At 43.6% G+C, this 12,528-nt stretch overlaps 1 protein-coding gene and 1 non-coding gene across 2 annotated transcripts; both read right to left on the reverse strand.

Annotated features, from left to right (window-relative positions):
* Window positions 1-3,507: 3,507 nt before the first annotated feature.
* Window positions 3,508-3,613, reverse strand: LOC113457464. Its single transcript, XR_003378028.1, has one exon. It is a non-coding gene; the product is annotated as a U6 spliceosomal RNA (small nuclear RNA).
* Window positions 3,614-6,029: 2,416 nt separating this feature from the next.
* On the reverse strand, window positions 6,030-6,353 carry LOC101982800 (40S ribosomal protein S28). The gene has a single exon (XM_005358924.2). It carries the CDS (start codon window positions 6,333-6,335, stop codon window positions 6,126-6,128), a length of 210 nt encoding a protein of 69 aa, XP_005358981.1. The 5' UTR covers window positions 6,336-6,353; the 3' UTR covers window positions 6,030-6,125.
* Between the last annotated feature and the right edge of the window lie 6,175 nt (window positions 6,354-12,528).

A 12,528-nucleotide genomic window follows, 5' to 3' on the forward strand; every position in this document is an offset into this window, starting at 1 on the left:
GGCTGGTCTCGAACTCACAGAGATCCGCCTGCCTCTGCCTCCCGAGTGCTGGGTGCTGGGATTAAAGGCGTGCGCCACCACCGCCCGGCTTAGGCATAGGCTTTTGTAGGATTTTTATCATTCATCATGGTAGGTATCATCTGCATCATAAAGCTTCTAAAATTTTTATAGGTGTCTTGACCCTTATAACCCCATATGATTTCCCATACTACTTCTTTGGGTGTTGCTCCCATGCTTTTCATATGTGTTTCTAAATCTGTAAAACACTCAGAGGTTAGTATTATATATAATCTATGTAATGAAATTACATTTGTGTGTGTGTGTGCATGCTTCAGAAGACAACTTGCAGAAATTGATTTCCTCTTTCTGCCATGTAGTTTACAGGGCTAGAACTCAGGTCATCAGGCTTGGCAATAGGAGTCTTTATCTACTGAGTTATATATCACTTTCCCTACACCATTTTACAAAGGACAGTCAGGATTATTAAAGGCCCAATACTTACCATTCTAAGCAAGTGCCAATGATCTCAATAATCAGCTGCTAAGGGAATAGTTAAGAAAAATTTTACCAAGATCCAATACAGAATGAAAAGATTCCATTGCTTGTATCATTTTCTCGAAAGATCAGAGGTAAATTAATGGTTTGATGAGAGACACTATGCACAGTCATTCTCCATGAGCCTTTTTGCCTCATCCTAGAATATGCCATGGGACTCCATATGTCTCCCACCTCTGAGGAACTAAGTGGAGCTGACTCTTACTGCTTTGAACAGCTTGAAGCCAGGGGGCTGTAGGGCTACACTCTTATCTTCTGTCTATAAGGCTCATACTTGACAGCCTTTAGGCCAATGCTACAGCTGGCTTCTGCCTCGCCATTGACCATATTTGGCTGCTGAAAGGGCCTCAAGCTAGATAAATAATCTCTACTTGGCATACTTTAAGTTATTTTATTGTTCTTAATTATGTGGATGTGTGTGCCAGTAAGTACTCATGGACGCCAGAGGTATCAGATCTCCTTGGAGCTAGTGTTACAGGTGAGTCATCCAATTGGGTGCTGGAAATTGTACTTGGGGACTCTCTTCAAGAGCGATTTGATCTCTTAGCCACTGAGCCATTTCTCCAGTATCCAGCATACTTTTAAAAATTATATATTTATTTTATGTGTATGAGGGTTTTGTGTGCAGGCCAGAAGAGGGTATTTCCTGGAACCAGAGTTAAACAGTTAGTTATGAGCCACCATGTGGCTGCTGGAAATTGAAGCCAGGTCCTCTGAACTGCTGAGGCATCTCTCCAGTCCCATCCCCTTTCTTCTTTTTGTTTTGTTTCTTGAGACAAGGTCTTACTATGTGGATGGCCTAGAACTCACTCTGTAAACCAGGCTGGCCTTGAACTCACAGAAATCCACCCGCCTCTGCCTCTGTCTTCTGAATGCTCTAGTTAAATACATGCACCACCCTCCTAGCCTCATTTTTTGTTTGTTTTGTTGTTGTTTAGATGGTCTCACTATGTAGCCCTGGCTGTTCTGGAACTTGCTCTGTAGACCAGGCTGGCCTCAAACTCACAGAGATCTGCCTGCCTCTCCTAGTATACTTTCTTACAGACAGGAGAGAAACGTGCAGTTAACTCTAGGTAAGTGTAATTGCCTACTCCTGGAACAAGCAATGTTAGGATTGCTCCCATGGATGCTGCCTGCACCCTGGGGTGGCTTAGCTTCAGTTAGTTGTATGTCTCTTCACCTACAGCAGAGATAATGAAACTGTTCCTCCCCAAATTCATCATTGTCATGTCTCTGGGTGCCAAGTTTTGCATTAACTTTTCCTGGGGAGACAAGAACAAGGACAAACTGTAGGGAGCTGAGGAAGCCCTGCGTGTGTGAAGTCCTGAGTGAATGTGTGCTGTTGACATAGCTATGGCCATGTCAAGGACCCCGATGCCTCAAGTCCATGGGAAAATGGCCTCGCTTGGGGAAATGGCAAAGGCTTCTTTCTTCCTGGTCCACTATAGCTTTCTCCACAGTTCCATATTTACATTCGGAAGACTCCTACCTCTACAGAGACTGCTCCTACTGATATTAGCTAATTCTGTCTTCTTCATTCAGCTATATTCCATAAATCCTGGATCCTTATTTATCTAGATGCAATAATACCTTCTCTCATATAATAAGCAAGCCATGCTTCTTAGAATACCATGTATGGTTCCTCCATCAGAGAGCCCGGTCTACCAGATTCCAGCTTTTCTGTGTGTTTGTGTTTGTGTTTTCTTCACTCCATTGCTGCCCCAGTCAAGTCCATCCCTGGAGCCATGTAACGTACTGGAGAAACATTTTCACCCAAATCTAGCTTGGTAAACCTATAGGTTTAATTGGGGCTTACTTACAGGATCGTAGGTGAGGGGTTCAACTGTTTTCATTTTAAGACAGCAATGGCAATTCCAAGCCTGGAGAAGAGCATTCCACAGGGACTGGTGTCAGGTGCATTCTGCTCAAAGCACTTGGTCCATTATCATGTCTCAGCCTTTTAGCTAATATGAAGTTTTATATCTATTCTTAACCAGTTTACTATCTGACATGTCCTTTATCTAAGGAAAATGTACTAAATCAACTTTTTTCTATTTTTTTTAATTTATTTAATTTGTATTGAAAATTTCCACCTCCCCCCCTCCTCCCACTTCACTCCCCTCCCCCCACTCCCTCTTCCCCTCCCTCTCCAGTCCAAGGAGCAGTCAGGCTTCCCTACCCTATGGGAAGTCCAAGGTCCATCCTGCTCCCCTCAGCTCCAGGAAGGTGAGAATCCAAACAGACTAGGCTCCCACAAAGCCCGTCCATGCAGTAGAATGAAAACCCAGTGCCATTGTCCTTGGCTTCTCAGTCAGCCTCCACCATCAGCCACATTCAGAGAGTCTGGTTTGATCACATGCTCCATCAGTCACAGTCCAGCTGACCTTGGTGAGCTCCCATTAGATCAGTCCCACCGTCACAGTGGGTGGATGCACCCCTCGTGGTCCTGACTACAGAGCAAATTTGAGGACAGCTAGAGTTGTTACACAGGGAAACCCTGTCTTGAAAAACCAAAAAGGAAACAGAATACAAGGTTGACTTATTATTATTATTGTGTGTGTGTGTGTGTGTGTGTGTATGTGTGTGTGTGTGTACAAGTCTGAGCAAGCACATACATGTCCAGAAGTGAAGGTCAGAGGACAACTTTGTGGAATTTGTTCTCTCTTCTTATTATAGGTCCCACGGATTGAACTTAGATCACCAGGCTTGTATGGCAAGCACTTTTGCTTGCTAAGACACCTTGCAGGCACACTCTCCTAACTTCTAAACTATAGACTCTGTCGATTTTTTTCTTAAAGCTTTTACTTTGAGACATCATGGAAATAAACCATACAGGGGCACATAAAAAAGACATGATTACAGAATGAAGTTAACATAAAAGCATCAATGACTGTCAGCTAATGTTGAAGCTGAAGTTCTGGGAGTTTGATATGATCCAGGGCCTGAAAGAACAAAATTATGGAACACTCCATGAATTTGTGTGTTATCCTTGCGCAGGGGCCATGCTAATCTTCTCTGTATCGTTTCAATTTCACTAGAAACTAGACATCATGCTCGCTTCGGCACTAGAACTACATCAATTTTGAAGTTCCTATAGCGTTCTGCCTGCATGTACACCTGCAGGCCAGAAGAGGGCACCAGATCTCATTACAGATGGTTGCGAGCCATCATGTAATTGAACTCAGGACCTCTGAAAGAGCAGTCAATGCTCTTAACCACTGAGCCATCTCTACAGCCCTTGGGTTAGTTTTTATGTGTGTGTGTTAAGAATAATTCTGTAGCCAGGCAGTGGTGGCGCACGCCTTTTAATCCCAGCACTCAGGAGGCAGAGGCAGGCAGGTCTTTCTGAGTTCGAGACCAGCCTAGTCTACAGAGTTAGTTCCAGGACAGGCTCCAAAGCCACAGAGAAACCTTGTCTAAAAAAACCACGAAAAAAAGAAGAAAAGAAAAGAAAAAGAAAACGTAATTCTGTGTTGGAAATGGAACCCAAGGTCTCTTATATGCTAGGCAAGTGCTCTACCACTAAATGACCTTCCTGGGCTTCTATGGGCATTCTTTTTTTCCTGATCCAAAAGAAAGGCCTTGGTTTTGCTTTGTAATTGATATCAAATTGCTTCATTTTCAGTGTAGGTGACAGGAAAAAAGAATTGAGACTTGGGCTCTTTTATGATATTATGGCCTTCACAAAGCTCCAGGGAAGCTGTACAGAGTTCTGAGACTTCAAAAGAATTTTACAAAGATCAGGTGGAGGGAGAGGAGGAAGCTCTGGGCAAATGTGTATTTTGACATAGGCATGTCCTGTCCAGTACTCTGAGACCAACTGGCCCCATGGTAAATTGGCAAAGCCATTACCCATATGGGCTTTGCTCAAGAGAGTTATAGCAAAGCTTTCCTGGAAGTCTGAGTGTTTAGGGATGATTGATCAGTGTGCAAAGACTAGCAACTGCAGCTTCTTCCTCTATGAAGTTGAAAGCCTGAGACTGCTCACTTACAGGGATCTCCTATGGAGACGAGCTAGCCCCTCCCCCTGCTCTTCCTAACAGAAGTGCTGAGGTTCCTGGCTGCAGCTGCTGAAGAGGATCACTTCAGCCCAGCTTCACTGCCAGTCAAAGCCCCTAGCCAGGGTTTGGACCTAAGCTTTTCCCTAAGGCAGCCAGGGTTGTTGAGAGGAAATGACCATTCGTGGGCCTGCTCAGCTTGGGGCTGCCATGTGTATGGTGGAGAAGGCAGCCTGGCCTGAGATTTCCCCCTGGTTTTCCGAGTGCCCCTTGGCCAGTGTGGTTTGATTCCACCAAGGGCTTAACTGAGAGAGGAGCAGGAAGCTAGTGTGGTCTGGCTACTTCACAAGGTCATGGTGCTTGTGCCCTGGAGCCTGAAACTACGGGAAAAGTGTTCCAGTAGGTCAAAGATAGCTGCTGAAACCACAAAGTGCTGTTGTCCTCAGCCTAGGGCAGGGAACACCTCCTGCACCTGGATCTCTAGCTCCTTCAGGACTGTGAGACTGGGTTTCAGGACCTCAAGGAGACTGTTCTTTTAAAAAAAAAAGCTATCAGAATGGTTTGAGAGTGAAGAACTGAAAGATTTGGCTTCTGGGGCTGGAGAGATAGTTCAGTGGTTAAGAGCAATAGCTGCCCTTCCAAAGGTCCTGGATTCTAGTCTTAGTACCTACGTGGTTGCTCACAACCATCTGTAACTCCATTTATAGAAGATCCCATGCTCTCTTTTGGACTCTGTGGCCACCAGGTATGTCTGTGGTACATACATGCAGGCAAAACAACCATACACATAGTAAATTAATTTTTAAAAAAAAGTTTCGGCTTTGGCCAGCCTTTAGTGAGAAGGCAGGCCAGGGTTGTTGTTCTCAGAAGATCAGGAAGTGAAGGGCATGAATGTAGCCCCAGTTTCAGTGCTGCCAGGGATCAGATTCCATTACCTGGGGCCAACTGCAGAGATTGAAAATCCTGAGAGGAAGCTCAGCAGATGGCCTAGCCTCTAGAGCCACCTTTTTTGCCATGCAGTTCACTACTAGAGGGACTGAAAACTCTGAGACAGGGTGAAAGCTTCTCCAAGTCTTCAGCCTCCTCCCTTCCAGAGGGTGTTAAAAGCTAAACAGAATTTGCAAGCACTGAGACTGGTCCTCCAGTCTAGATCTCAGTGCTGTTTGCTTCTTTCTTTTTATTTATTTATTTATTAAAGATTTCTGTCTCTTCCCCGCCACTGCCTCCCATATCCCTCCCCCTCGCCACTGCCTCCCAATCAAGTTGATCTTGAGTTCTCAGTAGTTGCTTTATGACCTCATAAATAAATGAAGTGTAAAATTTTTAAATTACTGCAACAGACTCAGCTCCAAGAGGCCTTGCTACTTCAAAGGGACAAGAGCTCTGTGCTGGCATAAGACTAGAGTTACCTGAAATTGAGAAAATGCCTCCATAAGATCCTGTTGTAAAGGTTTTTTTTATTTTTGAAATAAGATATTTCTTTTTTTTTAAAACAATACAAATGTTTTATTTAATAGTCGCAGGTCATCATGGGCCAAGTGGTGTATACTCAGGACCCAGCAGGAAGGTCAGTCAGCGCAACCTCCGAGCCTCTCTTTCTGACTCCAATAGGGTGAGCACGTCTCCCTCTCGAACGGGACCTTTGACATTTCGGATGATGGAACGGCTGGTGTCATCCATAAATTCCACACGGACCTGCGTGCACTGTCCCTGCGAACCGGTCCTGCCCAGCACTTTGGTTACCCTAGCGAGCTTGATGGGCTGCACGCGACTCGTGTCCATGATGGCGGCGATCAGGCGGTGCGAAATAAGATATTTCTGTCTAACAACTCTGACTGTCCTGGAACTTGGTCTGGACACCAGGCTGGCCTTGAACACAGAACTTGCCTCTGCCTCCCGAGTGCTGGGATCAAAGGTATGTGCCACCACCACCCAACTTGTTTAGTGTCTTCTTTGTTTAGTATCTTATATAGAGATAGATTGTTGCGATAATGAGGGTCACATTCCCCCACAAATTCTTGGCACATCCAAAGCAGATGGAGTTACAGCTTAATTAGATTACTGGATATGGGTGCACTGAACTTGTTTGCCCAGTAGGTGGCAATGTTATGAAAGGTTTTATTTCTCCTGATTAACCAGGACACCTTAAAGCACTTTTCTCAGACTGTAATGACAGTAATGTCTGAATGGCCCTTTCACAGGGGTCACCTAACACCTTTGGAAAACAAAGATATTTACATTATGATTCACAACAGTAGCAAAATTACAGTTATGAATTAGCAATGAAAATAATTTTGTGGCCGGGGTCACTACAACATGAGGAACTGTATTAAAGAGTCACCGCATTAGGAAGGTTGAGAACCCTGCCTTAAAGGGATGTGTGTATGCCCTAATTGGATGTGACCAATCTTACTTACTGTGGTGGTTTGGAAGAAAATGGCCCTCAAAGGGAATGGCACCATTTGGAAGTGTGGCCTTCTTGGAGTCGCTGTGGCCTTGTTGGAGGAAGTGTGTCACTGTGGAAGTGGGTTTTGAGGGCTCATATATGTTCAAATCATGCTCATTGAGACAGTTTACTTCTGTTGCCTTTGGATCAAGATGTAGGATTCTCAGCTCCAGCACCATGTCTGCCTGCCATGTCCTGCCATGATGATAATGGACTGAATCTCTGAAATTTTAAGCCTCTTAAAACTAGCTCTTGTAGATCAAGCTGGCCTTGAACTCACAAAGATCCACCTACCTCTGCCTCCTGAGTGCTGGGATTAAAGGCTTGTGCCATCGTCACCTGGCTCTGGTCATGTTCTTAAAGCTTGTGGGTAAGGTACCTAAGTTCCTTGGCCTTATCATTTATATAAGAAGCCCACTTGCAACATAATATTATAGTTAATACTGTCTTATTCTGCCTATGCCTTCAATGCAATCTAAATTCCTTTCAGGACCCAATGATTCTGTTGAGATCAGGCTGTTCCCTGCTCCAAGTTACTCCATATTGTGTGAAAGTCTTTTCAGACTGTAAATTGCTCTGAAAAACCTCACTACAATTTTTAACATATTGCTATTGTATGTATGGTGTGTGTGTGTGTGTGTGTAGGAGCATACATGCCACAGTGTGAAGATCTGGTTATTTCCTTCTACCACGGGATCCTGGGGTAGAATCCATGTTATCAAGCTTGTATGTCACACACTTTTACCTGGTAAGCTACCTTACTATCCAGAGAGAGTCTAAGCTGCTTTTGGAGTCCATTTTGAGAGGCAGGATAACTCTGCACCCTAGTGGAAAGATGAATGGTGCCATATGTCTGGTACTACCCACATAGCAGAACCATAAACAGCTTATTCCTAGGCGTGGACAAGATGCAACTCCATGAACTTTTGGAGTGAAGTGGGACTGTAGTGAGACATTCTTATTCAAACCACCACAATGTCCATCTCTTCATGGGATCTGGGTGAAGTAGTTACACTTTTTCCTTGGTCTAAGTTCTTGGGGCCTGGCTTTCTGATATATATATATCCTGAGACCCCAGGATGTTGGAGATGCCAGAGTCATGACAAGTGTGCTGCCGTCAACAAAGCTGAAGGAGTTTGCAGTTTGCCCAGCTGCTTTTCAGTCTTTCTTTGGTCCAGTGTTTCCTCACTATGTTCCTTTCTCTCCCTTTTGGTATTCTACACCATTGTGTGTTACAAGTATGTGATCTGCTTTTTTATTTTGATTTTATGGGGGATTACAGTTAAGAGTCCCAGAAGCAACTTTGGACTTTGAAGCAGTTTTAAGACTGTGGTAGGCTATGGGGACTTTGAAGTCGGACTGAACGCATTTTTGCAGTATGGTATGGCTATAACCCTATGGGGGTCAGGGAATGGAAGGATGTCTCTTTACAACAATAGGACACTGAGATAGTGCCAGCCCTTATTGACTTGTTATTTGGCTGTTTGGTGTGTGCACCAATGACTGCTGAGCAGAGAACTTTTCACTATTCGAAGAACTTAAGCTCCTCTTGCTCCCTACGGTTGATGTGGCTTATTTGAATTACTGCTTGCTCATCCTCCTGCTTACCTATCCAGACCTGCCATCTGTTCATCCATCTGCCTGTTCATTCTTCTACCCTTTCATGTCTGGAGCTAGACTCAGCTCTACAACTCATCTTTGATCCTGTGGTTCAAACCTAAGGCCGCTATCTAGCAGCCAGTTCTCAGCTTTGTTCAGTTGATACCTTATCAATTTGAACTTTCATCAGCTTCTGTGCTTTTCATTTCTCAAAAGCTCGTGAACTCACCTATAGCCTCTGAACTCTTTACAACTATTCTATAAACTTTATATACATATATGTATCCATATGCACACATATGTATATGCATATATATTTACTGTATGATGTGTAATATATATCTGAGAGTTAATATTAGTAATAATATTGGAATTAAAGAATATTATGGTTGGAGAGATGACTCAGCAGTTGCGATTGAGGACTCCCCTTGTAAAAGACTTAAGCTTGATTCCTAACATACAGTTGCCTGTAACTCCAGTTACAGGGTATCTGATGCCTTTTCCAGAACTCTGCAGAAACTCAGCCAGAAATTGGAAACAACCTATGTGTTCCATAACAGAAGAATGGATAAAGAAGGGGCTGGAGAGCTGACTCAGTGGTGAAGAGTACTCATTGCTTGCTCTTCCAAAGGACCTGGTTCAATTTCCAGTACTCAGATGGCAGCTCACAACTGTCTGTAACTCCAGTTCCAGAGGATCCTACATTATTACAAAACATCCATGCAGACAAAACACCAACAGACATAAAAAATAAAATTAAAAAAATTTTAAAATAAAGGATGTAGTGGCATTTCATTTGTATTTTAATAAATCTTGCCTGAAGTTCAGAAAAGTTCAGCCACACTGGCCAGCCTTACAGGCCAAGCAGCAATGACACACCCCTTTTATACCAGTAGCCACAACGACACACAACTTTAATCCCAGTAGCAACAAAACCACATAGTCTCATTCTGAGATTCCTGGAGGCAGAATCGCCATTTCAGACTGAGGTAAACGTAAGGACCAGTAGCTGGCTGTTTTCTTTTCTGGCCTTCAGGTTGAACCCCAGTTTCTGTCTCTGAGTTTTTATTCATTGTGATTCTAAAGGATAAGGGGCTGGAGAGAAAATAAAAATACAGAATGGGGGGCTGGAGAGATGGCTCAGAGGTTAAGAGCACTGGCTGCTTTTCCAGAGGTCCTGAGTTCAATTTCTAGCAACCACATGGTGGCTCACAACCATCTGTAATGAGATCTGGTGCCCTCTTCTGGTGTGCAGGCAGAACGCTGTATACATAATAAATAAATAAATCTTAAAATAAGAAAGGATAAACCTGGCAGTGGTGGTATACACAGTTAAACCCAGCATTTGGGAAGCAGAGGTAGGCAGATCTCTGAGATTGAGGCCAGCTTTGTCTACAGAGCTAGTTCCAGGACAGTAAGGGCTACACAGATAAACTGTCTCAAAAATAAAGAATAAAGAAAATGTGGTACATTTACACAATAGAATATTATTGAGCACTTAAAAGAAGACATCATTTGCAGGCAAAAGAATAGACCTAGGAAAAAGACTATCTGAGTGATGTATCCCAGACCCAGAAAAACAAACAACATATATTTGCTTGAATATGTGGATATTAGCTGTTAAGTCAATGAGGACAAAGCTACAATCTGCAGAACCACAGAGGGTATAGAGTATAGAGGGAACAGACAGACCTTGTTAGGGAAGGGAAATAGAATAGATAAATTATCGATTAACTGGCCAGGTAGTTAATCTCAGCACTTGGGAGACAGAGACAGGAAGATCTCTGTGAGTTTGAAGCCAGCGTAGGCTGCAGAGTGAGTTCCAGGACAGACTTCAAAGCTACAGAGAAATCCTGTCCCAAAAACCAAAAAAAAAAAAAATATATTGATTAACTGGGAGGTGGGGCTGAATGGGTCAGGTGGGAGCAAGAGGGGGTTATGGGAGAGAATACGGGGAGAGATAACTAAAATTGAGGGTAGTATGGAAACCAAATACAGTAGAAACCTCTCTCTCTCTCTCTCTCTCTCTCTCTATATATATATATATATATATATATATATATATATACATATACATATATACACACATATATTAAGGTGATCTAAATGAAGTTGCCAAATAATGGGGGAGACAGAGTCCCAGCTGACCATCTCTTGTCACCAATGAAGCTTTGGTTTGGGTTATATCTAATTGAGTTACTGGCCAAATGGGTACCACAGGGATTGTATCCCCAAACAACCTAGGCTGTTGCCAAGACTATAGGCTACTCCTCACAAACTGACAGCAAGGTCCTATGACTGAAGACAACACCTACACAATTCCTTGAACATGGAGATGTTGAGATGTTGAGCTGGTGCCTACAAGGTGCCTCTACTTTTTTGGACCACTCTATTTGCTGTTCTGGAAGATTCTTGTATCTTCATAGGCATATCTTTCTTTAGGTAGGGAAAGTTTTCTTCTTTGATTTTGTTAAATAAATGTTCTGGGTCCTGGCTCAGGCCTGGTTCCTGGGAGGTCCTAGACTCACACCCAGACCCACCGGGATCCTGGCTTAGGTCTACTCCCTTGAAGGTCCTAGATTCACATCTGAACCCTCAGCGGTCTCTGGTTCTCATTCGCTCAGTGGTGGCGCACACCTTTAATCCCAGAACTTGGGAAGCAGAGGCAGGAGGATCTCTGAGTTTGAGGCCAGCCTGGTCTACAGAGTTGTAGTGAGCTGCGTGGAATCACACCTGATGGAAATGTATAATCAACTCCTATGGCTAAAGTCTGACTTATGCTTGATCACGCAATGATCATCAGCTGCTTGCATATGCGTGGGCCTATGGGCAATGCCCACCTGGCATTCCGGGATTGGCAGCCCATGCCTACTTAAGGGCTAAGAGAGGTTTGCCCAAGGAGAGAGGGGAAGAGAGAGGGGGAGAGAGAAGTGTAAAAAGTCCTGGAATAAACTGCAGTGAGAAGAGCTCCGGTGGTCGCACGTCATCCTTGCGGAACAACGGTGGCCGTCACACAGAGTGAGTTCAGGACAGCCAGGAGTACACAGAGAAACCCTGTCTCTGAAAACCAAAAGAGAAAGAAAGCAGCCCATCTCCTTGAACTCAAAATCCCAAACTCAGAACTGGAAATTCTCCCAATCCTTACCCTGGAAATCTTCACCCTGGAAAACTCCTCCCCCAAGAAGCCCTATTTAAGCCTGTCTACTGTTCAGTTCTGCTTCTCACTACTTCTCACCCTCTTGTGAACCTCCCAATAAATCTCTTGTGTGAGTTTTGTTGTACGATGTGATATTGTGGTATTCCTTGGCTCCTGACTGCCAGGATACCTTTCCCCTCAGAACTAAAAGTCTTCCATTGGGGAAGCCGTTCTATTCAGAGCTGTAACATTTACAAAGAATATAATCGAAATATATTTAAATTTAAAAATTGTTGTAAGTAATAAAATAAAAAAGAGAACTTGTTGCTGTTACAGAAGATGAGGAGAGTCTAACTGGCCCAGCTGTCTGAGTCCTCCAGAGAGACAGAAACCCTGTCTCGAAAAACCAAAAAAAAAAAAAAAAGGAGAAACACACTGGCTTTGTCACATATACCATAGGGATAACCAGGAAACTCTGCATGGTCATATTTATCCTCTTTTAAAATTACTAATTTTTTCATATAATGTATTTTGATAACATTCTTTCACCTCCCCAACTCCTTTCAGATCCTCTCCATTTCCCTACCTACCCAACTTTGCATTCTTTCTTTCTCTCTAAAAAAAAGTAAACAAAGTAAAAAATGAAAACCAAAACAGACAAACTAAAACAAGAGAACCAATAAGACAAAAATATCCCTTTAATCCCAGCACTTGGGAGGCAGAGGCAGGCGGATCTCTGTGAGTTCGAGACCAGCCTGGTCTACAGAGCTAGTTCCAGGACAGGCTCCAAAGCC

The sequence above is a fragment of the Microtus ochrogaster genome, chromosome X (genome assembly GCF_000317375.1).
Source record: "Microtus ochrogaster isolate Prairie Vole_2 chromosome X, MicOch1.0, whole genome shotgun sequence".
NCBI classification, from domain to species: Eukaryota; Metazoa; Chordata; class Mammalia; order Rodentia; family Cricetidae; genus Microtus; species Microtus ochrogaster.